Raw genomic sequence first — 27,298 nt, forward strand, 5'->3', positions numbered from 1 at the left:
TCCAACCATCTCATCCTCTGTTGCCCCCTTCTCTTCCCACCCTCAATCTTTCCCAGGATCAGGGTCTTTTCAAATGAGTCGGCTTTTCGCATCAGGCGGCCAAAGTATTGGAGCTTCAGCATCAGTCCTTCCAATGAATATTCAGGACTGATTTCCTTTAGGATTGATTGGTTTGATCTTACTGTCCAAGGGACTCTCAAGTCTTCTCAAGGACCACAATTTGAAAGCAATTCTTCAGCACTCAGCCTTCTTTATGGTCCAACTTTTACATCCATACATGACCACTGGAAAAATCATAGCTTTAGCTAGATAGATCTTTGTCAGCAAAGTGATGTCTTTTCTTTTTAATATGCTGTCTAGGTTTGTCATAGCTTTTCTTCCAAGTAGCAAGTGTCTTTTAATTTCATGGCTGCAGTCAACGTCCGCAGTAATTCTGGAGCCCAAGAGAATACAGCCTGTCACTCTTTCCACTTATCATTATTAATTAACAAATATTTAGTAAGAACCAGTTAAAGACAAAACACTAGGCAGGGGCAAGGGATGTATAGCTGAAGAATAACAGGGTTGTGAAGAAGCCATGATGGGTATCAGCAAGAGCAGACTGCTGAGTGTTTTGAGTGGCAGGAGGGGACTTAGATGTGACCAAGGGACTCTCAGGAAGTGTAACATGAATGTGGTGTTTGAAGAAGATGATTCTAGCTAACTGAATTGGCTAGATTTCGTCAGTGACTCAGATGGTAAAGAATCTGCCTACATTTCAGGAGACCAGGGTTCAGTTCCTGGGTTGGGAAGATTCCCTGGAGAAGGGAATGGCAACCCACTCCAGTATTCTTGCCTGGAGAATCCCATGGACAGAGGAGTCTGTCCACGGGGTGGCAAAGAGCAGGACACGACTGAGAGACTATCACTTTCACCTTTTTTCTCTCGATGAGGGAAGGCTGGTTAGAAGCCCATGCACTAATCCAGGGATTCATCAATCCAATCTAGAACAACACTGGGCAAATTGAGAGGGAGAGCTGAACTTCAAAGACAAAGACATGACGAAGGAAAGAAGGGGAAATGAGGGTGAGGTTTGATGAGCAAGCGCATATGGATGTCACATAAACAAGCCAAGTCAGAGACATTAAGTGTAGAGGTTTAAGCTTTGAAGAATAAAGAGGTAAACTAAGTCACTAAACATACATCCACATAAACATACATGTATAAGCTACATTTTCAGTTAATATTAAGGACAGATAGCACTAATCAATGAAGTTTTTAACAACTTTTGACTATAAAAGTAATATCTGCTAAATAGAAATAATAACTAGAAAACACAGAAAAGTATGAAATAAAAAGTTAAAATCACTTGTCATCCTGCTAATCAAAGGGTCATGGTACACCCCATTAGACCAGGCACAGAGTGGGTCTCTCAGGAACAAAGCATATGGGAAAGAAACCTCTCCTTCCATTTGCCAGAAAACAGGACATCACCCTACCCCAAACACCACCTTATGCCTGAAACTTCTTTCCGTTGATCAAAACTGCAACTTTTCAAGTAAGGGAATGAACACACTTCTTATTGTCTAGAGAAGTCAAGCACAGAAGCTCACATGTGTGACTATGTGCATGTGTTTGAGTGGTCTGAGTGTGGGTGTGCTCAAGTGTCTGTGCACACTCGTTCCCTTAGCGGTAGGAAAAAACAAAACTCATCACCAATGAACAGAATCCTCATAAAATATTAATGATACAGTCAAGGCAAGTTTGCTGTGACTTCTTTTTGGCAACAACCAAGGAACAGTAAGCTCAAGATCTGAAATTTAATGTATGGGAGGAAAACTGAGGATTGGGAGATGTAATTAATTGAGTTTGCTTTCTGCACCTATCCTTATTGCTCAGTTTTTGTGAGGGAGGACCAGTGAGTGTACTGTGATGGTTATGTGATGGTTAACTATATGGGTCTATTTGGCCAGGCCACAGTACCCAGATGTGTGAGAAAACATTCTAGATGTTTCTGTGAAAGTGTTTTTTTAGATAAGATTAACATTTAAATCAGTAGACTTTGAGTAAAGCAAATTATCTTCCATAAAGAAGTTGGGCCTCATCAAGTTAGTCACTTTATTAATAGAAAAATACCAATCACCCTGAAAGAAGAGGGAATTCTGCCAGCAGACCACCTTAGGACTCAAACTGTCATTCTTTCCTGAGTCTCAAGTTTTCTGGCCTATCCTGAAGAGTTTGGACTTGCTAAACCTCTTCAATCACATGAGCCAGTTCCTTAAAATATATTGATCAAGAGAGGGATTAATAAATACACATATTATATATAAAACCGATAATCAACAAGGACCTACTCTATAGCACAGGAAACCCTATTCAGTATTCCATAACAACCTAAATGGGAAAATAATCTGAAAGAGAACGGACATATGTGTAACTGAGTCACTTTGCTGTACATGGGACCTAACACAACTTTGTAAATCAAATACGTGTTGTGCCGCGCCAAGTTGCTTCACTTGTGTCTCTTTGAGACCCTACGGACTGCAGCCTGCACCGGGCTCTTCTGTCCATGGGATTCTCCAGGTAAGAATACTGGAGTGGGTTGCCATACCCTTCTCCAGGGGATCTTCCCAACCCAGGGATCAAAACTGCATCTCTTATGTCTCTTGCATGGGCAGGCGGGTTCTTTACCATTAGCATCAATAAAAATTAAATTTAAAAAAAGAGAGAGGAGACAGATAGATAGAAATGTAGATAGATCCTATTTATTCTGTTGTTCTGGAGAACTCTGACTAATGTAACTGGATTTAAAGATGTATTCTGAGCTCTGGAAGAAGCTGAGGGCTTTACCAAGGTGTTATAAAGAGGAGCAAAGTGTGCGCTTCTACGGCACTGAACCCTCAATTGGGCAGAGGATGAGGTACAGTCTCCAAGGATATATGTTCCCCAAACGGGTCATTTCCAAGGGTTCCCCTGGATTCTCTGTCTCCTCCTCAATTGATTACTCACACTTCTGTTTACTGAGGGACACTCATAGGAAGCAATCTGAAACATTTCTCAGCAGCCACCTTCAAGTAAAGAATTGAGGCTAGAGGCGGTGTGGCCTGCTCTCAAAGGGGATTATAAAACTGCCTTAATTGACCCAGAGAAAGAGTGGGATGCTCTAATGAACCAGCTTTTCCAGGAAGTTCAGAGTTCACCAGAAATAAGATCTTTTTGCCTCAACCTTTATTGTGGAGAATCTTTATCAAGTGTAATCATTTCATTTTTTCCATTAAAATCTGCTTATCAAAGATAAACACCGCAGTTAAATCATTCAAAATGGAATCTCTGGCAAGACTACTGGGTGATCAATCTCCACCTTCGTTCCCCTTACCCAGCACTACTCAGATTGACCTGGGTTATAATGTAACCCGGGTCTGCTGGTGCCTATTTACTTTGAGGCACTGTGCCATTCCCAGAATTAATCACAGATCCAGTTACATACGAATCTTTGTTTACAAGGGAATCATGAGGGAATTAGACTGTTTTCTAGTCTTGCAGGTCTGTGAAGGCTACTGATGGGGAAAGGAGAGACCATAAAGGCCTCCACAATGCAGGAGTCTGACAGCATGCCCTCAGCCTTAGCTTCCACATCACAACACCAGGAGGGTTTCCCTCATGGTCCAGTGGCTAAGATTTTGCATTCCCAGTGCAGGGGGCCCAGGTTCAATCCCTGGTCAGGGAGCTAGAGCCCACTTACTGCAACTAAGAGTTTCATGCTGCAACCAAGACCCAGTGCAGTCAAATAGATAAATAAATATTTACAACAACACTGAGAATCTCCTCATTTCCATATAATGTGTTTCCTCTGCCTGAAAGAGACTTCACTGTGTTTATTACCTTGGACATGAACTCATACCTCAGGAAACATAATTAACACATTTATAGGGTGGCATGTTTTGTATACAGGGTCTTTGTTCCCTGCTTTTTTCATTGTGGCTATGTTTCTTTTTTTTTTTCCCTAACACACAGCATGTTACACAACAATGATGCCCAAACATCAGAATTCAAACACCAAGTAATACCACTTTTTGTCATAACTCTCTGCCATTTGTAACATAATTTACTTACTTTAAAAATATCTTTTCTTAGATTGATTTTTTAAGACTTAGAAACATATATTTTAAAACTAAGCTTTAAAATACCTACTTCAAAAACAGCATCACTAGTCCTAAATAGAAAGTATTATTAAAAAGGAATAACATAAACAAAACAGTATTATTAAATTCTGGATAAACCCACTGCATGCAAAGATTGGTGATTTAAGATTCATTTTTTTTTGGTTTTGTCTGTTTGTTCTTGTTTTGTCAAAAAAAAAAAAAAAAAGCGATTAGCAACTGTCAGGCACTGAACACAGATATGTACCAAACAGACTTTTCCCTCAGTAAATGCAGGCTAGAAAGAGAATTAAAAATGGAACCACTTCCACCCTTACATGATTCTTTAATGCCATGTCTTTGACCGTCAGTGTTAAACCTACATTTTGAACACTGCTGTGGAAGAAACAGTGGAGAACAGACCAAGGGGCTGGATTTGAGCTCAGCGTGCAATCTAAATTTGTTACATTAAAACAAGTCACTTTTCTATTCACCACTCCCCCACCCCTCATTCTTCTTATTTATAAAATGGAGAAATTGGTTATTTCGCTCTCAGAGAGTTTATTGCCTTTTTATGTGAAATAGTTTACCTTTATCATCATTATTTTCCAGACTTGGATTCAACCAACAAATCTTACTTGGAGCCCAAGAGGAAGGGCTGGGAGTAGCCAAGGAGAGCATCTGTGCTCTCATAAAGTTTATCATCTTTTCTTCTCCTCTTAGTACCCTTATCTTTTAAAAAACTAGAGTGAATTAAATACCTAGCTTATTTGTTTCAAAAGATTAGTGCAATTTAAAGTATATTTGAACCCAGAAGGTTTCCAAAACGCCCCACGCCTACCAAACTCCGCGCATCAACGGTTAAGATTGCGGTGGCAGTTTCCCCACAGCCCACTAGAGGGCGCGCACATTTTTCGATTCCAAAAGAAAGCGTTCTTTGGGCACTTGCCCCAGAAATTTGGAGCTGGTGTCTCCTTTCCTTACTGTCTTTTCAACTTGGGGCAGTTGTGGTGAGCCCTTGGTTCTCTCCCTCCACCAAGCCATCCTCGCCCCATGCAGTGACTCCTGTCTGCCATTACGGAGAATTCTTTTGCTCCCCAAACCACAGAAGTTTTGATTCTGACTGTTCTCAGCATTTGCCCTTTTGACATTTTAGAAGAAATAAGATCCAAGTTTGATGTTGAAAAGAAAGCATTGATTTCTCTAGTGGGAGAATTTCTTCTCCCTATTACTGTTTTCCCTAGCTGTGGGGAAAAATCGCCTCTAAGGATTTAAAGCAGTTCCTTTGAGCTGAAGATCTTTCTGCCGGCTCACAGAGCTGCTTCTGAGCAGTTCTGGTGCTGACATTAGTCCCCTTGTTCGGCAGCATGTTGTATTTTTGAGACTCAGCCTTTTCCTCGGAGTTTTACATTCTGAATTGACAAGATCTTGATCTCAGAAACTGGACCACACACTCCCAGACCAACCCACCACACAAACCGTGAGCCAAGAGATAGGTCCAGTAGTTTACCCCAAGTCTTCTGCCTGCTGGATGGCCCCAGAACCTTACACCTCACCCATTATTTGGTTCCAAGGTCCTCTTACCTCCAGATACTCATCCTGAGCTTTTCTCAGGAGTCAGCACAGACATTCATGAAATAAGCTGTGAGTCTTCCCCATCACACGTGGATAGGAGATTACTTTTTGGATGGGAAGCTCTGCAGTTGACACGGGGAAGACTGGAAATGTGGCTCAAGCAAAAAGCGTGGAAGGTCCAGCACCTCCCATTTCTGTGAATCTCAGGCAGCCTGTGCTTTAAGGAGATGAACAACTTTTTTTTTTTTTTTAAAGAAAGGTGTCAGAAGTCTTCTGAGATTGCAGCTTTATGCAAATACACTACTCAAGAAGAAGGCTTTAGGGGAGAGTTATTTATATCCCACAGGCATTACACATGCAAAAGGTGAAGCTGTGAATCTCCGCATTTCCAGGAGTGGATGTTCTCATGATAAGCACATCCTTGCTATTTTGGTGGCACACCATTCCTATATCTAACTGTCAGGTTGTTCCAGGCAGGAGGCGACATAATCATTCAGTAATTTTAGAACGACCCTGTATGTTTCTCTCCAGTAGGGCTTCTTGACCTGAACTCTTCCTGAGGCTTAGATTTACTACCACTTTGGACTCTCTGGTAATAGGTGCCTTCATCGCTTTTTCTCCTAAACAGGTGCAGGACTCAGTCATTAAAGAGTCATCACATGGCACATTTATTGCCCTTTGGCTTTCAGGCTAACTCCTGGAATTAGCCAAGAAAATGGGCATTTCCTTAGGAATGATTGCTCACCCTACCCAGAAATCTAGACCATTCTCTGCACTGAAGTGTACAATAATCACTTCAGGAAATTGCTTTCCCTATTGGAAACTGAGAGCTCACATCGGAATGTTTCCACAGTACAGCTGATGATAATTACGACTCACTGAAATTTCAGTTTTCTTTTGATTGTGACATAAAAACTAGGACATAAATTAAAACCCAATTATTCTTTAAGGGTAATTGGGGTTATAAAACCAAGAGACTGTGAGTCAGTGTGTCGGTAGCGCAGGAGCCCTGTGTCAGATGGAATGGTCTCCCGAAGCAGCCTTTCCCTCGAAATGGCTGGGGATAAGGTGATCCATGCACACGGCGCTCCAGGATAGCACATCAGACCAGGGGAAGCCTTGGAGAGGGCAGTGAGCTCCCAGGACACCTTGGAATGATTCAAACAAGTGAAAACTAAAATGGGAATGCTGTGGCCTTCTACCAGTGAAGATGCCCAGTGGTGGAGCGAGGCACTCATCACCAAGACTCTTCAGGCATGGAAATCGGAGATCTTTCAACCTGTGAGACAATCTGCACCTTCAGTGTCCATGAGAGGTAGCTGGGCTTTTTTCACGAAAGGTGTGATGTGCTGGAGCTGAAGGAAAAAAACCAAAAACCGAAACCCCAGATTTTTAGTGAACAATTCCTAAAGTTAAATGCATGAAGCGGGGCTCATTAAAGGAGGTCTTGGATTCTTCTCAAGGTACAGGACTTGCCCCCACACCTGAAGATGTCCCCCAGCCTACCTCTCGATGATGCGTATCTCTAGACTCTTCAGGTCAAACTTCCCAACTTTGCACTTCAAAGCCTCTCATGACACACCCCTCCTCCCCCATCCTGGTTTCTCAGTAGTTTCACTTCCCTGTCTTTCCAGAGAAAGTGTGCACTTCTTACATTTTTAAAAGAGCACATCCCACCGCATGACCGCACTGTTCTCCTGTCTCTGCTGCTCCGTTGAAAGCCCCTGTGACGTGTGTAACTGGGCGCACAGTGGGCACACACTCACTGAACTCTGAATGTAGTGCACTACTGAAATGGCATCACTCCGCATGTCTAACTTGTCTTTCTCGAAGGTAAACACTGCCCCAAGTTTAATCACAGAGAAGGCTTGAGCAAACTCAACCCCCTTTCAAAACCAATCAGGTTTTCCTTTGAGGGCACCCACCTCTGCACACAACTTCCTAGCCATGGCCGTAAAGACCCAGAAAAGAGTTTCAAGCAGACCTCTGTTTCTAGTCGAAGCATCAAAATCACTGTGTCCCCTGAGAATAAAGAGGGAGAAATGCAAAGTCCAGGCTATTCTGACCATTCCAGGAAACCATGCCCTGATAGACCCCAGGGAAAGTGGGATGTCTAACCTGGGCTTTTGCAATCTTATTTCATAATCCACTTTCTTATCTCCTCCTTCACAAAACTGATGAGAAATTGGTACAAATGCTATCGACAAAAGATCACAACTTGATCCTCAATGGCAAAGGCAAGTATACATTATAAATAGCAAAACAGCTGGCTTGGACCATGTTGCTGGCCACTCATCCAGCTGAGAGATTTGAATGACATCATAACCCTTGAGAGGGTATTGCTAGCCAGCTGGTGTTATTTAGAATACACAAAAATGGGGGAAAGAAAATGCACTCACGTGCACACACACACAAATACACACACACACACACACACACACACACACAGGTTCAAGTTATGCAGAAAAATATGAACAATGGGAAAATCATTTGCCCCTCAGATGCCCTTCCCCTGGGGTGGGGTGGGGGTCGGGGTGGGGGCCAAGCAACAGAGGAGAGGAAGGAAGAAAAAGATTCGATTTTATTTTTTCAGTTGGCTTTACAGCTCAGCAAAATCTTTGCCCTGTCGTGGGCAAAAAGCATGAGACAGTGTCCTGAGGGGAGCCAATTACAAAGCTGCTGCCCCTTTCCAGGTTCTAGGAAATGAGATCATTCCCCTTACTTGGCAACTAGGACGAGGGGTCATCCCAGCGCTGTCTTCCACTCTAGTTTACCCCAGTCGTTTGAGAGTTAAAATCGTAGAGTATGCTTGAGATGGTCTTTTTTTCATTTCTTGTTTTTTAAATTTTGTGTTGGCTCTGGAATATAAAATTGCTCGCCCATCCTCCACGAATATTCCTTTCATACTGGTAAGGTGTATTAGCAGATGTGTGTGTCTTCGTGCCCGGGAGAAAGTTAATCAGAGGACAACATCAGTATTTTAATGTCTGCTCCTCTTGTCACTAACACACATTCTTTTAAGGGAAAAAAATGCTTCTGTGCTCTAGTTTTAAAATGCAAAGGTATGATGTTATTTGTCACCATGCCCAAAAAAGTCCTTACTCGATAACTTTGCCAGAAGAGGGAGAGAGAGAGAAGGCAAGCGTTCCCCCAGCTGTTTCCTGTCTACAGTGTCTGTGTTTTGTAGATAAATGTGAGGATTTTCTCTAAATCCCTCTTCTGTTTGCTAAATCTCACTGTCACTGCTAAATTCAGAGCAGATAGAGCCTGCGCAATGGAATAAAGTCCTCAAAATTGAAATGTGACATTGCTCTCAACATCTCCCATCTCCCTGGATTTCTTTTTGCCTCATTATTCCTGCTAACCAATTCATTTCCAGACTTTGCACTTCAGAAGCAATGGGAAAAATCAGCAGTCTTCCAACCCAATTATTTAAGTGCTGCTTTTGTGATTTCTTGAAGGTAAATATTTCTTACTCTTTGAAGTCATTGGGGAATTTTCTTTAAATTGTGTACTGTTTGCTTCTGCTTAGAAATGTTCTTCACTTTAGAATTTTCATTGTTTCGGCACTGGGAGTTATTTATAAATTGCTGAATATGCAATTCTGTGGGATCTGAAAAAATAGCTCCGGGAGATAAATGCCTTTGCACAGATATCTGTATGAGTAAAAACTATTGCAAGGTACTTATGCTAAATCCTCCACTTCTTCAGGGCTTGAGTGGTGTCATTATAGAAGATTCCTTTAAATCCTGTCTACGGTTAAGGGCTATAGGGCATGGATATGAACTTTTGGATTTTTTTTGCAGGTGCAGATGTTTTATTTTTAAGACCATGTTCATGTGTATGTAGGACTGTGTGTGTGTGGTGTGTGGTGTGTGTGTGTGTGTTTTTGTGTGTGTGTGTGTGTGTAACTTGCCAGGACTTTTGATTACAAGGCATGCCACATACAAAGAGTTACATTTTAAATGATATTAAAGCTTTTAAATACGATCTTTGGCGCTAAGGTCCCGGAACTCTCTGCACTTATGCCCAGAGAGTCAGAGTTAGAGTGAAGTTTCATTTGCTCTTCTGAAAAAGAACTCCTGAAGAACTCCTGCTGACCTTGCATATTCGGATAATTTAAACAAATGCACACTGTATATGGAAAGCGGAAACTTTCTAGCAACTGCTATTCCAAGTTTTTTCTTTTGAAGAGGACTCTCAGGGGCGAAGTTTGGACTTGGGGTTTTGTGTTATAAAACTCGGATTTTGTGTTTGGGATTGTAAAGTCTCTTTAGGTAAATTTGGCTAGCGTTGTCAATGCACTGACTTCTCCTTTCCAATAACTGGCCCTAGTTCAAGTTTCCATTCTCAGCAAAATTATATCTTTCAAGACTTGTATTTTTCCAATTTGCAAGCACTTTTAAGCTGCTGTCACTGGCTCCCCGATGCAACTGCCTGTGGGCTCAATGCATGCTACGTCCCTACCGCTTAGTCCAGCTGCTTTCAAGTACTCCACCACTAGGACTTTTCTTAGTCAAGTCCGTGGCTTAGGAGTTAAGAATACATCCTTGTCGGGCACCTGATCCTGCTGCCCTTGAGATGCCAAGATGCCCACTGGCTACCTTGCTTTTAAAAGAAATGAAGTCAGTATACACATATGCTATGTGGTCTGACAGCTGGGGATTTTGTCTCCCTGCTTAGATGATCCTAAAAGGGACTGTGTAGTGTTATCTCTGCATTAATTACAAGTTTGGAAAACTCCAAATGAACTTTGCTGTGTATGCTGAACTTTTCAGAAGTAGAGCTAGCTAGCCATAAGTTGTTGCTTTTTCCTGAACTTGGAGCAGGAAGTGGTTTCAGGGAGCTACGTGGTTCTTTCAAATGTAATTCAATGAGGAAAGGTGTCTGCCAGGCAGAGCTCACAAGCTGATTCTACTGTGAGTCTCAAGATATTTCCAAGTGTTTGAGTCAGAGGGAAGAGGGCACAGGGGAGGACTGGAACGTGGGTCCCTGTCCAGGCTGGCTACCACAGGCACACGATGGAGATCGGTGGCTTGACTGGGAGGAAGAGATTGACTCAAATCCCAGCCGTGCAATTTGTTTATTGTCTGAATGGACAAAAGGCAGTTCACCCAGGCTCATAGCATACCTGCCTGGGTGTCCAAATGTAACTAGATGCTTTCACAAACCCCACCCACAAAGCAGCACATGTTTTTAAGTCCTCAGTTTTCTATTCACATCAGTCTCATAATACCCACCCTGACCTGCTGTAAAAGATCTGGAACAAACAAAAATGGTTACACCTACAGTGAGTATTTTCTTATGACTATTGCCCTCAAATTTTGCTGGGCATTTTTATTATAACCCAGACATCTGGAACCAATTGATATTCCATTTATTTAAGATAGAAAGAAAGGTCTTTAAAATTTTAGATTTGTGAATGATTTTTGAGAAAGAGTGCTCTGGAAATTTTTTTTTCTCTTCTTTTTCTAGTTCTTTTTTCATTTCTTTCTTTCAGATCTCTCCTTTCTCGCTCTTCATTTCTTTTGTGTTTGGAAAAATAAAAGGCCAAGGAAATGATGAACATATGGGGCCACTCATTTCAAACTTTTAACTCCTAAGCAAGTTCTTTATTGTTTTCTTTTGGGGGAACATAATGTGATAAATTCTCTGGTTCTCTGTGGGTGTGATGGACTGTTTCCTGAACTAAGAGAAAATGCACTAGAGGTTCTATCTTGTCCTAGAACTATAAGTGCTGATATTTATCTGAGAACATAACTCAGCAAAAAGGGGGGGAAAGGAAGAAAGAAAAGGGGGAAATCTGTAAAAAATAAATCTTAAGTTCTTAAATGCCAGAGACTGATAGGTATTGCTGAGTTTAAATGTGTTATACAAAAGAAATAGCTATTAAAAGTATAATGTTGACATCTAATGAAGTTCTCAATTCCCTAAGGCTTTAAGTTGAGTTCCTTTTTCCCTGGATTTCACAACAACCGAAGAACCTGAAGGCATCTACAGTTGCAGGTGCTTTGCCTTAAGCTTCACCATTAACTCAACAGAGACGGGAGTGATGGAGAAATAGGACTGGCAAAATAACATACGTTCTAGAACTGGCTGGTTGCCAGAGTGCGGGGTATGTTCTGTAAGATCAATTATGAGTGTTCTCTTTTGAAAAGGGCAAGGAAGTCCAGTTGGCTTGGACTTGTTGAGATTTCCACTGGAAATACTGAAAGGGAAAACTCCCACCAATTATTTTATAACTAAGAAAGATGAGGATTGGATGACTTGTTTCTAGCAGTCCCTGTGGCTTTGGCTATGTGGGGGTGGACGGTTTCCATGAACAGGTCCTATGGAGAAAATGGAAGAAATTCTCCATCAAGCTTTCACCTCCTCTTCTAGTTTATGTCTATTATTTATGATGATTTGCAAATAGGGGACGCTTTTCATCTTCAACTGTTTTACAAGCATTAACTAAATATTTACGTTGTGTTAACGAGAATCAGGGGTTTAGGGTTTTTTTCCCCAATTGCTGAACTGAAAGTCTGGCCACAAAAATGGAAATCTTAATTACAGTGATGGAGCAAACTTTGCCACTGATGTAGAGAGCCATTAAGAGTCCAGGGAGGGCAAGGAAGGTGGTCGGAAAATAAATGACTGAGACTGTTTCTTTGAAAGTGGTGGAGTTGAATGGACCTGCCACCACTGGGAGGTTCAGAAAAGCTTCTTTTCATAATGATAGTTTCCAGTTTAACTCTATGACCTTTTGTTAGGGTCCCTGGTTTAACATCCTGTCACTGACTCTGCTGATGCTGCTGAAAGTAAATGCATCCAAGAGGGATAAAGCTACTCACCTTGGGAGGCTTCCTAGAAGAAACCACATCTTTGTGCCACAAGTAGCAATGTGGAAAAACTTAATGATCACCTTTGCATTGTTTCACTGCTGAGAGCAAGGATGGAGACTTGAGCCACAGGAATCCTGCCTTTGGCAGGGCTGACAGTTGGCTGTCACTGGCTAAGTCAAGCCAACCAGGGGTCTCTGCTATAAAAAGGATACAGTGACACTCAAGTCCCTCCAACAGATGAAGTCAGAATTCCTGAGACTTGAAAAAATAAAAAAGCCTTTTGCAGATTTCGAGCCCAGTTCCCTGTTTGTGGAAGGCACTGTCTACACGTGTGTTGATCCGATATTGAGCTTGACACAAGGGGCTTTAGAATGCAAAAGGAGTCAGGTTTACTTACCATAAACCAGTTTCATTCTGAAATTCTCAGATGTTTCCTGTTCCTGGTTTTTAACTTTTACTTGTAGTTGTTAACTGCTGATGTTCAGTAGGTAAGAAATCTCTCAGTCTCTCTTTCTCTCCTTCTGTTTCTGACTCTGCCTCTCCTAAGTGGAAAAAAAAAGCTATAATGATATATAGTATTTTCACAAGTTCTTTTTCAGCTGCAGTAAATTCTCTTTAATCAGTAGCTGGGGAATGACATTCTGGTTGATTTAATATTCTGGTCAGTAATGAATGCACATGCCATCTGTGAATGGCCAATTTGAGAGAATTTAAATTAATAAAACATATCTGGTCCCAAGTCTGGACTGAGCACAAATTAACCTTTGATGATTCCAAAGGTTTACCAGGATCTCTGAGTGGTATGCAATAAGAGCATCTTTCACCTTCACACATTAAATGTTTCAGGACATTTATCTCATTGAATTGTAACAGGAAGCCATAAAGGGTTCAAGAAGGACTTCCCCAAGGTTTCACAGTAGCAAGAGGATTAAAGTCAGATAGCATGATGCCAAGACCTGCTCAGAAATCACTCACACACCTTGTTGCACTCCTGAGGGGATAGTTTTGATTATTAACAGGAATGCAGAGCTGGGGTGAAGGCACTTTTGCCTTGCCCCCACTGCCCTGGCACGGATGCAGGAGGAAGATGACCCTCCTTCTGCTTTTTCAGCAGGTGAAGATGCCCGTCACATCCTCCTCGCATCTCTTCTACCTGGCCCTGTGCTTGCTCGCCTTCACCAGCTCTGCCACGGCGGGACCCGAGACCCTCTGCGGGGCTGAGTTGGTGGACGCTCTCCAGTTCGTGTGCGGAGACAGGGGCTTTTATTTCAGTAAGTAGCCTCCCCCTCGCTGCTCTGTGGGTTTACAACCGTGGGGAGTGTGCAAAGAACTGAATGACTGCCTGTGGCTGGCAGCCGTCCTTGGCCTCCAAGATTCCTCACCTTAATGCGAGCCTAGTGTTTCGGCGGGGCCGTGGCACATTCTGCAGAGTTTGGATGGAATTTTCCTCCGTAGCTGTTTGTCTTTTAACTACTTCCCGCTAGGCTTTCCCGCAACTATTCTGCTCTGCCCTCACTATTCCATTCTTTCCAGGGAAAAGACAGGACAAAATGGCCCTGGGGGACTGAAGTTTTGGTTTTCCAGATCTGTGGGTGCACGTAATGACATATGTGAACATGTAGGGATGTTTTAAGTGCTAGGTCACTTGGAGGAAACTAGGAAGGTGGACTTGGCAAAGAGGCACATCCCAGATGTCCCCATGTGATATAAAATCACCCCGAACAAGCAGAAGGTGAACATTGCCGAAAGGCACATTTGCAAAGACACAGGCTCTCGCTCAATGCAAACTGAAACGCTGAGTTCATTTGCCCTCGGGTCACACTGACCTTGAGTCTTCGCTGTTGCCTTCTTTGATGTCGCCCTTCTCTGGGGCTCTCCAGTGATGCCTCCATCTGGAAAAGGGTTTCTGACAAGTGTAAGGTCACTTATTCCAGAAGTAGGTCTCAGGTGATTAAAAAGTCAACAGTCAATAAAAAGTAGACAGCCAAGTCCATGCTTGCAGATAAATAATAAACACAAACGGGAGTCCCTGCTGCCTTGAGGGAATGGATCACTTAGAGAACACACCTCAGAAGCATCTGGCTCGTCTGTGTTACAGGACACTGAGTGATGGAAAGCCATATGCTCGTTCTGTTTAATTCTTTGCAAATTTAGAGAGTTTCAGGAAACTGACACGCAGGTCTTCAGGACCGTGAATCATTCTTAGAGGTTCATGTGGCTTAAGTGTAGACAGCTTACCTCAGTTACCCACTAGGCTTTGAATAGCTCCTGTGATGACTCACACACTTCCAGTCTCTCCTCTTCCCAGGAAGGTGTGTGTGAGAGAGAGAGAGAGAGACTGGGAGGGTGGCCTGTGAGCGTAGCAGTCTGGGATGGGTAGGGAGAATGGGAAGGAAGAGGCTGATAGGCATGTTGATGGTCTGTACTCATTGTAGATTTGGTGACAAATAGCTTTTCAACAACTAGTGACAGAGAGTGAGAAGTGCTTTCTACTCTTTGAATGGGCAAATTCCCACCCTCTGTTTCCAGCCAATGCTTTGAGTGAGTTCATTTATTTTTCTGGCAATAGAGCAATTCTGTCCCATTCTCTGTTTCTGTGCAGACGAATGAGTTCATTTGGTGAGTGCTTTTCGAATAGCAGACCTGTTTTACCTTCAGAGTATCTGGCAGAAGGCAAATGTGTCACATTGACATCACCCGGCGATGGCTTGTCACTACTCTTTACTTTGCTACTACTGAGCCACATTGTAAAAAATGGATAAGTGGGTCTCAGCTATTATGCCCAAGAGGATTTTTTTTTTTGCTTTGGTAATCCATTTGTGCCATTTCTTTTTATCCAGTTCACTAGGTGATGGCCGAGTCCCCAAGTGTCTTGGGTTATGTGCCAGGTTGAATTGCCACGTTTGATGTGACATGCTCCAGGATTTCCATGCACAGTGCATGAAAACTGGATCTTTCTATGACTGTGATGCTTACAATTAAATGACAAAAAATGAGAAAGAAAAAAAATAATTTGATCCCAAGTTACCCTTTGATACTTATATATGTTCACACAAAGAATTAAGGGTATTGGACAACTATGATGGAAACTGATTACAACTCACTGGAAGGCATTCTATTATTCAAATGATCAAATTTTACAAATGTGTTTTAATTCTCTCTTAATTTGAAAGGGGAAGGTTCTACATGGCAACTCTTAATGTATAGAATATAACTTTGGATAGAAAGTGGTTTTATAAATTGTGTTTTATTATTAAGAGTCTAGGTTTCATAAGTTCTGGTTTATAGAACTCTATGGCAATGTAAATTATTTGTCTGACATAAACTTTCATGCACAAAAGTATTCTTGTTAATTTTCTAGTCAACTGGACTAGGCTTTTTGCCCAAGAGAAGTTAACCCCTTTAAGTTGTTTAATTCAGAACATTGATGGAACCTCTGCTACGTGTAAGAAAGTATACAAGGCATTAGTGAGATACCTGGAAATGAATGAGAGATTAACTTTGCTTTCAAGGAACTCACAGTCTAGTTAGGTGGTTAAAAAAATAAAAAAAGTATTATCAAGTATCATAGAGGAAAATAATCATGGAGGAAAAATGCAATCCTTTATGCTTTTCCTAAATACTTTTCCCATTTTTAAAATCAGCTGACCAAGATCTACCCTCTCAGTGGGCTCCTTGATACCAAAGACCAGATTGTTTACCACTGAACCCCAGTATCTAGCTCAATGCCTGGCTGATATAGCTGTGGCTCAAGTTTGATTGTTGAACTGGCAGGACTGAATTGATTGAATCCCATTGAATGTAATGGCATGACTTGCTTGAGATCTTAGTCTTTAGAATCATCAAGAATTAGGTTTGTCAGGTACTTTGGACAATTCTTCTTGCCTCATATTTACCCAGCTATTTGATAAAACTTTATCTTTTTTCAACTGAATACAATGTATACCAACAATGACTTAGAGGCGGCATTTAGATCCTCCCTAAGCTACACTGATGGTCCGTCTCACATCTGAGCCAATTATTCTTAAAGGCAGTAACTGTTGTCAACAAATTTTATTGAGTTTCCTTTTTGTCCTTTGAGATTTACTGTGTGTGAAGAAGTCAGCTCTAAGCATTACAGCCTTTGAAATATTTTTTAGAGGAAAGTAGTCTTCCCTACCTCTATCCCCTGTCAATTGACTCTTATTATAGTTTTTACCCTTTCCAAAGTTTTATTGTGGCTGCGTTCTTCATTTTAAGCTGCTTCAAATCCATTTTGAATGTATTTTTTTTTTTTAATTTTTTTTAAATTTTTATTAGTTGGAGGCTAATTACTTTACATCATTACAGTAGTTTTTGTTATACATTGATATGAATTAGCCATGGATTTACATGTATTCCCCATCCCAGTCCCCCCTCCCACCTCCCTCTCCACCCAGTCCCTCTGGGTCTTCCCAGTGCACCAGGCCCGAGCACTTATCTCCTGTACCCAACCTGGGCTGGTGATCTGTTTCACCCTAGATAATATACATGTTTCAATGCTGTTTTTAACTGTGGAAGGGGGCTTCTGATCTTAGTTTGAAATGCAAACATCTAAAAAAATGTTACCTCCATATCTATCTTTTTTATTGGGCCAGAATATTTAACAAGAGGAAATTTTGACCCTATTAAGAGACAAAACTATCCTGAATAACTTTTATTTTTTTGGTAACACTTAATTTTGTATTGACCAACCCAATGTTCTAAACGAGCTCCTATTTCTCTACAAGCCTCAGTTCCACTAGAGCACAGAGCATGCCACCTTCTCGATTATCTGTTTTGTGACCATCTTCCCAGCATAAGTGCAAAAGTTCCTCTATAATTAACACAGCTTCACCAGACATTGCATGCAATGAAAGTTGCAAAGAAGAACTTAGTACTGATTCTTCCCTATGTATCATAGTAAGAGATCATGTCAACCAGTCTTGTACTTTCATAGTCTTGGGAGAAAAATGGTGGCCCAATGGAGTTGGCATATTGGGAAGGAGCTAGCTATTATCTTTCCAGATTGATGGAGGAGCCTCATAGAGAGCAGTTTGTCACAACCTTGCTGTGGCGTGGAACAGAACAAGAGGAAAAGAGCTTCAAGTGAAATAGGAGAAGTTCAGCTTGCCATAGATACTATTTTTGACAGTCATGGTGTTTAACCATTTTAACATGTGCTTTAGAGGCTTGTGGAATTTCTCTCCTTGAAGATACTTTTAAAATTGACAGACAACCAACCACCTTGAATGGTTTCAATTAAGAGCAACCAAAAGAAAGCGAGTTTCTGGGGTCCTTTTTAGTTTTAAGAGTCTATAAACAGTCCCTTAAATAAACTGTATATGCTTTATCTCTGCGGTCTGGGAAAAAGGAGAAGTAAATCAATTAGAAAGGAAAGTTGGATACCCTTTTGGTTAGTCCAGATTTATAGCTTTTATAAAATATACTTCCAATGCATACTTATTAAGAACAGGTCTGAATAAATGAATGGCATTCTTCATGTGTTAAAACATACTGTTTTATAAAGAGTTTAAGTAAAACTTTGCAATGAATTTCATTGTTATTGATTGCAACAACCTTCCTAGATTGAGGTTATTATTATTAACTCAAGCTTCTTTCATTTGAAATATAGTGCTCAGAAAACTGCCCCCAGACCTGTCATTCATTAGCTGTATGACTTTGGCAGGCATTTAAACTTCCTGGGCCAAAATGTCCTTGTCTATAAAACAAGGGGATTTTGTTCAAGTAAATGACCTCTTCTAACTTTTAACAGACTCATAGTCTAGGTTGTAATTAACAAGGATTTGGTACTATTCAAGAAAGGAGAATCTTGGATTTAAATAGTGACTCAAAAATGTTTTAGACTCCTTTATCTTCTTCACATAGTTTCTGTTCATCCCCAGATAGGGGACCCCACCTACTTAAAGCAAGAGAAGCCAGTGCCTTTGTTTTAGTTTGTTTTAAGCTGAGTTCCAACCCCTCGGGGATGGAATAAAAGCTCAGACATGACCAAATACATGCAAGTTATCTGGCCAAAGGAGCACACACCTCATGGAAACAGATGGTCATTGTTCTTTGCTAGGAAGGGCTCACTGACAGTTCTCATCTTTACGTTTTTCCAGTCTCCTGAAAGTGAGGCCAGTTAAGTAGGTCAGTTTTTAGCTGCTCTTTATAAATTAGAGGGCAGATTGAATCTGTAGTCTTCTAAACCTTGACTGAAAGCCTTTTCCCAGGCTACGGGGACTGCCTATCCAATTAAAGAAGAGAGTACAGCACTGGGGACATCCAAAGACACACTCAGCCACCATGAGCATTGCTTTGAGTGGGGCCGGATTTGAGCTACACCGTTTGCATTCCTTGGCTTGGCAACCCTTAGACCTCCAGCTATGCATTTGTGTGACAGCTGGTCAAAGTTAGAGGTACAGTCACTGGCTGTTACTTTCTCTTTGAAGCTAATTGGAACATGTGGGATTTGACCTTGGCCCTGGCCTCATTAGCACCACTAAGCTAACAGGCCACAGAGATTCTTAAAGAGCAACAGTGAGTTTTTATATTGACCTTCACTAGTGGCTACTACTCTTTAAATATGCCCAAGAGGACTAGTCTGGGCAACCAAGGGACTTCTAAGAAACTGATGATTTCTGTGCAAATTTAGAAAATATTGCAATATTGCAAATGCAATAATTTACGTTTTTCTGATATGGTCAAGTGCCTCAAGACCATCTTCTCCCTGATGAACAGTTACAAGAAGCAAGAGAGGGAAGGAGTGAAGGCCAAGTGTGGTCTCTACTGCCAAGAATCCAGGATGTGAATTCTAGCTCTGTAACTTACTTGGTGGGTGGCATCGAGCAAGTCACTTAACCTCTTTGTTCTTTAATTTCCTCATCCCCAAACAAGGACTACCTCACAGAACTGGTTAATCTATTAGAACATATTAAATTAGAATACTGCCTGGCACGGTAAGCATCATAAACACATTAGAATTATACTTATTTATTCTCTTCTGGGATCAGTCACAGAGTCTACTGCAATGGTCTGGGCAGCCCAATTCATTACACACTCATTTCCCTCAATGTGTGCTAAGTTGCTTCAGTCATGTCCAACTCTGTGCAATCCTGTAGACTGTAGCCTGCCAGACTCCTCTGTCCGTGGGATTCTCCAGACAAGAATACTAGAGTGCATTGTCATTTCCTCCTCCAGGGGATCTTCCCAACCCAGGGATCAAACCTGGGTCTCCTGCATTGCAGGCAGATTCTTCACCATCTGAGCCACCAGGGAAACCTATTTCTCTCTATAGGAGCAGCTGATAAAACCTGTTGCTAATAGGAACACTTACAGTAGTATCAGTAGCACAAAGGATGTCTTATGCTTGACTAGCATTTTCATTTTTTCAAAATCCAATTGTAGCAACTCTCTCTTTACCCCAGTATTAGAAGGTAAAAATCATTGCTTTACTGGACAAGTGAGAAATGTGAGACCCAGAGAGTTTGTGATTTACCTTACTGGATGGATCCAGAAACAAAGTCAAGGTCTCTTGTGTCCAAGAAGCACGTCCATCTGCCCATTCACATCACTAAAAGGTCCAAAGTGTTGCAATGTAGAGATATGTTTCCAAAAGGCCTTGGCATCTTCTGGGAGAGCAGGAACAGAAACCCCTGGGGGCACAGTTGATTCTGAACTTCTTTGAAAGGAGACTCAAGGGAGACATCCATGGAATGACCAACCCTACAGTTTAGGAAATATTCATAGAATTTCTTCAGGCTGCACCAGAAAAGCTTCTTTGATTAGAGGCTGCTGCCATTTGAGTCCCTTGCTTTCACAGACTGGACTCCACTCAGACAGCACACTGCAGCTCCCTGCTGAGTATAAGGAGATCGCTTATGATCCAGGGGACTCCTTCCTCTGGCCAACTTCAACTTTTTTTCCTTGGCCACCACACGTCCAGTGCTTCTTTCCTAGTAGCTATGAGTTCTGTTGTTTTTTCTCAAAGACCTGCTGAAGAAGAACTGTTTGTTGGACCAGACATCTCCCTCTCTCTCTGGGTTTTATAAGAGAGATGGTAAAGGAGGCCTGGCCATAAGGCAGCATATGGAAGTGGGCCAGGCAGGAAGTGTCTTCCCCAGCTTGACCATGAAAGGAGCTGCGGAAGGTTTGGCTGGGAGGCTCCCACCAGGGCAGGTGCCTCTCAACCAGCTGCTTGAAGACCATCAGTATTGGAAGGTCTCAGATGTTCATGGCTGGGAGACTATAGCTCCATTTTGGATCCAGAAGAGTGTTGGTGTTTTCCAAACCACTGGGTCTCTGTATACTTAGTCCAGACATCATGGGCCACACCAGTATTTCTCAAGGCCTCTGTAAAGAGCCAACCTCAAGCCTCTAGCTGACTTTCTTCTGATTTCAGAGCCTACACCAAAGAATCAGACACTGTTAACAGGCCGGCAATTTCTCCCAAGGAGATTGCTCATTGTTCTTCATGATGGGCTATGAAGCCTTTGCCCTTTTATACAGCCAGAGTCTTTGACAACCATGGTGGCAAAAAATCATTCCTGTACTGAGCTGCTGCCCTGGCAGAGTTCCATCCTACACCTCTCCATGGAACATCAGCAAGCTCTTACATCACGAAGAATTACTTTTGGTTGCCTGGAAAGTTCAAGTCCCCAGGCCTTATTAGCTGTTAGACTAAGGAGATGACAACAGAACATTTCACTTGTCTTTATCTATATGTGAGATCATGTTTAAAACATAGCAAAGAGCTGTTATTTGACGTGTGATTCTTTAAGTGCAGTAAGTTGTATGCCTATTTAATGCATTGTTTAGTCTCACATTGGCTAAAGCCCCTTAAAGAAGCACTTGGCAAGCTCTGGCTTTTCATTCTTGGCATAGCTGCCCCTCTTACTTTTTCACTGAACCTTAAATACCAAGAAAAACCCTTCACTTACTTTACATCTGGCATATTACTTTATGCAATTGCCCAGAACTTTTGCACATGGCCCTCTGCATTTGTCCGAAGGTAATTAATGGCTTTGCAATATTTGATCAGCAGCAGTGTGGACACAAAAAGAAGTTGTGCAATCAGCAGAGACCACACAGTCTTTTAAATGAAAACCTTTTTTGCATTAAATGCTCAGGCGTTGTGCAGGGATAAGGGTTTCCATGCCAAAACAGAGAGAGAGAGAGAATGGGCATGCTGAAGTCCCTGGGAAGATACCCAAGAACCTGATTCTTGATTAAGTATATATCTCTGTAATAAAACTACCTAATTGTTCACAGAAAGTAAAATTGAAGGTTGCTATAAGCTTGGAAGCCCTTGAAAAATAATCTAGTCAAACATGAGAAGTTAAACTCAGAGAGAAGGGACAAGTCTAAGGTCATGCCCCTGCTAATTAGTGCAGAAGTAAGAAGGAGGAGATACTCTTGATTCTGTTTCCTGATTTCATGCTGTGTTCCACCTTTATCTGTGATGGACCATGCTTATGTCTAAGTCACCTGGTAAATTTCAAATGACCAGGAGATGCCTTCAATCAGTCTCATCCAAATGAACATAGATCTTGGTGATGCTCTCATTCCAATAAATTTCCTGAGATTGAAGTTAGAAAGTTCAGAGAGTAAGAGACTGTTACTCCCTTGCTGTAGAAATTTGTACAAACCAAAGGTATTCCCTGCCTTTTTCCTATACCATGCACTCAGCCTTTCAATGTGCCTGGGGAATTCCAAATCCGCTTCAGGTCATGATTTAGAGTTTTATTATATATTATATTATTCTGACTCTTTGGTCACTCTCTCCAATGTCAACTTGGGTAGAACTGCTTTGGAATGACTTAGCAAAGCTGTGCTCCTGGAAAATCTGAAACAGCCTGACGAGTCATTGGATCAGCTTCTTTTCTGGAGATTTCTCTGACGGCCCTAAGCCAAAAGAAATTTGCACCTGATTTTTTTGCACATTTCCAAGCAAATACTCTATGAAATCTCTTCAGATTTTTCTTCTTTCACCTGTGGTCTTTCTGAGGTACTAGAAAGGCTGTTGGAAGGGTCTTTTAAGCTTTCAGCATGGGTTAGTCATAGAGTCAATTCTGTGAGTGTTTCTGAGAAGATGGTCCTACCGCTGTGCCATTTACCCTGATGAAATGGGTCTTTCATCAGAGGCAAGTGATGAAGAAAGTCTGTGCTGAGCCAACCTACATGCAACCAACTCCTGATAATCTATGAAACTGGGGAAAGGAGCACCAAGGGTGGGAATTCTGGATTCAGCTGACTTGGGGACACTATATCATTCCAGCCTCCTCACTCCTCCTCTCTTCCTGCCTCCAGCCACAGCCCTTTTGTAAGACCAAGTGGCATGTCTTAAAATTCTACTTTATCCTCCCGCTCCCTACTCACCTCCCCCAGCAATGCCATCGGCACCGGGATTTCTCAACCTCAGCACTGTTGACATTTTAGGCCAGATAGTTTTTTGCTGGTGGAGAGGGACTGTCCTGTGCATTGTAAAGTGTTTAGCACCGTATTTGATTGACTTCTACCTTCTAGATGCCAGAAGTCCCATCCTCCAAGTTGTGACAATCAAAACTGTGTCCAGGTGTTGCCAAAATCCCCTGGGGAGGGGGGTGGTGCAAAATTATGTTGAGGACTATTGGACTAGAGCTGGCTCTGGAAAAAAGCAACCGGAGAGATGGGAAAGCCGTGAGTGCAAGAGACACACAAGCTAATTATCAGTCACTGGCTAATGGGGTCTATGGTTCGTTGCCCAGAGTAAAGAAATGAGAATTACTGGAGTTTTGAAAGCTTCTTTCTGAGAATAAAGCTCTCTTCCTATAGGCTACCAAAAAAAAAAAAAGAAAGGTATTTACAAGCCCTCCTTTTCGTCTGATAGCTAGGGAACTCATTTATTTTAGTAACAGCAGTATGGGAAGGCAGAAATGAGCAACATTGTGTGCTTAGAAGTTTGAGTGTGACCCCTTGGAGTAAATGAAATAAAAAAGTGGTTTTTCTTTGACTTCAGTATTTGTAGCTGCTCCCTTCTTGGTCAAAGGCTTTCAGTTCAGAGTGAAAGGCTGGCTCATTTTTCCTGCTTGTGTCTTTCCTATCTGAGTGTCATTTAGTCATTTTATTATCTATAAAGAGCCCTACCAGAAAGCAGAAACAGATCAATAAAGTATTACTTTGGAAATCAGAGGTTTCACACTTGAGGCTCACCCAGCCCCCTTACCTAACAGCTGTATGCTCTTGGAGAAGCCACTTAATTTCCTTGGGTCTTATATTCCTTGCTTTTAAAATAAGAGTAAAAATACTATACCACAGAGTTCTTTTAGGGCTCAACTGCAGAGGGGCTTTGGAAACTGAAAGAGAATCCAAATATGTCACATTAGTGGACTGAATCGAACAGTGGTTTGACAGCCTTTAGTGGCTTTGAACCATTAGTTCAATGGTTCTGCAATAATTACAGTCTAGAAAAGTTAATTTGGTGGTGTATCTTCTCAACCTAATTAATTAAAAATAAAAGCATGCTGGTATCTTCTATTCACCTATCACTTTGAATTTAGACCACCCAAAAGTCTATTAATGGATCTTCAGAATACTTACTCAGTATTACTGTTTATATCCTTACTGGAGAAAGTATTAAAAAAGTATAAAAAAAGGTGGGGGGCTATCACCTTATCACACTCCAGATAGTGGTTAGGCAGTCACCGAGGTACCACACGTAAGCAAAAAGATCTCCATTCTCCCAAGTCAGCTACTAGTGATTTTTGCTTACCCTCAAAAAAGCAACGCTCAGCAGAGGGAATATACTCAGTAATCAGAAAAGTATCTTTGTGCTCAGTATCTTTGTCCACCTCAACTACTTCCTTATCACACTCTGACTTAGAAGAATTGAATTTTTTGTTTGAGCATGGCTTTGGTGAAATAAAAATTCTGAGTCTGATCACCATATGGACCTGTGAACATGTGATTCTCCTAGCCCAGAGGCTTCATATACAACCACTCCTCGAGACACAACATTTGATGTAGAAAACCACGGTCAAATACTGGTTACTGCTGCCATGAATTCTCAGATCTCTCTTTTGAGTGCTTTCAAAAAAAAAAAAACAACAGAGACTAAGTTTTAAAAGTTTTTTCTGTCTTCTGCAGCATGCAGGGCACTTAATTAAACTCCTGGACTTGATGTTTAAAAAGGCATTCCAAAAGCTATTCCCTTCTACCGGCCCCCGGGGCTTTATACCCCATGACTTTGCATTTGCTCCTGCCGCCATTGTGAATCTGAGGTTGAAGGTGGAGAAGGAAAAAGCTACCTGAGGTGTCACCCTGTGGGACTCCTTAACTGTGGTCCCAGTGAAAACTTCTAGAACAACAGTAAGCTAATTCTAGTCAACAGGGAATTTTCAAGAGCTATCATAGGATTCCGCACAAATAGATTTCACCTATGAGAATGGTTTTGAGAACAGAACCTCCATTCAATTCCTCTTTCTTACCTCAACTGAGGCAGCATACTAAAAGGAGAAGTGGCAGGCAGGAAAGATATGTAACAAATGATATATTCCTGGCAAATAAATCCCAAGGTAGGTATAACAACAAGAGCACCAGCCTTCAGAGAGCACAAGTGCTTTCTCCTTACCAAAGTATAACTGGAGAACTGGAGAGCTGGAAAGAACCATATAGAGCAATCCGGTTCAGTGTTCTCGCTTCCCGGATGAGGGAAACAAAAATCCAGAAAAAACATGATGTGCATGAGGTCACAAGGCATGCTGATGGGAAAGCCAGGACTGTAATTCAGTCACCTCACCCTTCTGTTTAGGGCTCTTTGCATAGCTGGATGTTTTAAACTTACCCTTGATAAACCCATGTGAAGGTAGCACTAGTAACCACAGTTCATAAACTCAAAGTGAACAGCTATGTCATATTCTTCTGGTGTCATGCATTGGAATAGTCTTTGAAAAGTTAAGCCCTTAACCACTCATAAGAACTTTTCCCCAATTTCTATCACCCATTTGGATAATATTATCAAGTCTTTTTATCCCAAATCTGATCAATCTGACTGTAGGACTATGGATCTTCATAGACTCTAGTAGTTTGATGGTTTGGAGGCTTATAACAAACAAAAAGGGAAAGAACTAATTTCCATTTTAGAGGCCATTTTAAAGTCACATTAGCAAGTTGATTGGTTGATGCATTTTGTATTGCTTGTTAACCCAGAAGCTACCCAAAACAAAAGGTATTCTTGATGCATTATTTCTGTCTTTAAACATTCCTGACTTGCTAGTCTTCCATGAAGGCCTTCCATGAAGAAGCTTAAATTTTCCTACGTATTTTGAGTTTTATGTTTCTTTCCATTAAAGTTTCCAGCCGTTCATAGACATATTTAGTTTGGCAGAAGGTAGTGGTGACTCATGGAATGAAGAAATTTGAAAGCAAAGCTACTGAAATGGATCTAATTTCTTTTTTGGGGTAATTTGGGAGCGAGCAATTGATAATTTGTCTAATTTTTCCTGGTTTCATCAGCTGCCATACTGCCAAATATTTGTTCCATATGGATGCTTTGTTATTCCTGAAACATGTAACAAATTTCAGCTGCAACTATATCTAATATGGTCAAAGGGTAAGACTATTGTTGGCTCATTTTCTCATTGTTTTTGGCTGGACACCCTCAATCAATGGCTATTGAGTGAAAAAGCAGGATCATATTGAAACCATTTTCAGCATGTTCCTTCCTATGGATCCAACCATTTCACTCTGAGTTTGTCAAGCACAGCAAATGTTCTCTATTAAAGGGATGGTTATGTTTTAGGCATAGATGCCACTGCCAGCTAATTTCATTCACCTTGTAATTCCACTCTTTCCATTTGGTATAGAAACGTTTTTGGCTCTCCAGTGTCCTTCTCTGATTCTTGCCTCTCACTATAGAACAGATATTTGGGGATAGATTTTGAGAAGATCTATGACCTACTCCCACTGTAGGCATTATTTCAGGGTTACTTTAAGAGAGACATCCTGAGGGCCCTGAAACATATGAATCATAAGACTTGTAAAAGTATTAGTGCCACAAATCTGGCTGACATTTCGTAGCTTACCAGTACTTTGCATGCAATTATGGAGATCTCCCTTACCAGAGAAATCAGACAAAGATTCAGTAACATTGCTCTCAACCACCATCAAATGTAGGCTAAAGATACATAAGGGCTTATTTCTGGCTGGTTCTGAAGTAGGCACTGGTCACTTAGTGTCTTAAAGTCATTCCATGGGTAATTGGTTTCAATCAATAAAAATGATTTCAATGCTCCCCTGAAAAAATAGCTAAAATAATGAACAAAACAGTCAAGACAAGAAATAATCTCTTATTAGTGATGGGAAAATTGGGTTTAATTAACAAATGTTACAGTGGCACATAGTAAAACTACAGGTTAGTGTAGATGGATCTAGAGCCGTGCTGCTCAGAGCCAACTGAGAGCTTGTTAGAAATTCAGAACCAGGGGCCCTATTCTCACCTAATTAAAAGAAAACCTGCATTTTAGCAGATACCCAGGAGATTTTATGCATATGAGGGTTTGAGGAGCCCTGGTCTACCGAATCACAGGAAATAGCAGATACCTGCTGACTGATATCTCTCTCTCTCTCACATCTAAGAGAGAGAACACAAAATATTCAGATCTGGACTTTCACTAAGGAGTTGAAAAATGGTGTTGGGGCCAAACTTGCTTGTGATGGTTAACAATGTATATGCTGATTCGACAGTATCAAGTCCTAATCCTCTGAAGTTGGTGGAGCCTTTCCTCAGAGGAAATATAGAACTGC

At 41.4% G+C, this 27,298-nt stretch overlaps 1 protein-coding gene across 9 annotated transcripts in view; it reads left to right on the plus strand.

The window, feature by feature from the left end:
• The first annotated feature begins 8,434 nt into the window (after nucleotides 1–8,434).
• IGF1 (insulin like growth factor 1) overlaps nucleotides 8,435–27,298 on the plus strand; it is a 78,433-nt gene continuing 59,569 nt past the window's right edge. Inside the window, exons 1-3 of one of the 9 annotated variants that reach the window (XM_070454040.1) lie at nucleotides 8,440–8,602; nucleotides 9,073–9,154; nucleotides 13,629–13,788. In XM_070454040.1, coding sequence (XP_070310141.1) covers nucleotides 9,092–9,154; nucleotides 13,629–13,788 — 223 coding nt within the window. In that variant the 5' untranslated portion in view covers nucleotides 8,440–8,602; nucleotides 9,073–9,091. Of the gene's footprint in view, nucleotides 8,603–8,795; nucleotides 9,155–10,877; nucleotides 10,984–13,628; nucleotides 13,789–27,298 lie in introns of those variants that run through there. The other 8 variants (XM_070454043.1, XM_020880872.2, XM_070454039.1 and 5 more) reach the window with 8 other exon arrangements.

Source organism: Odocoileus virginianus, chromosome 23, assembly GCF_023699985.2.
Source record: "Odocoileus virginianus isolate 20LAN1187 ecotype Illinois chromosome 23, Ovbor_1.2, whole genome shotgun sequence".
Classification (NCBI taxonomy): Eukaryota; Metazoa; Chordata; class Mammalia; order Artiodactyla; family Cervidae; genus Odocoileus; species Odocoileus virginianus.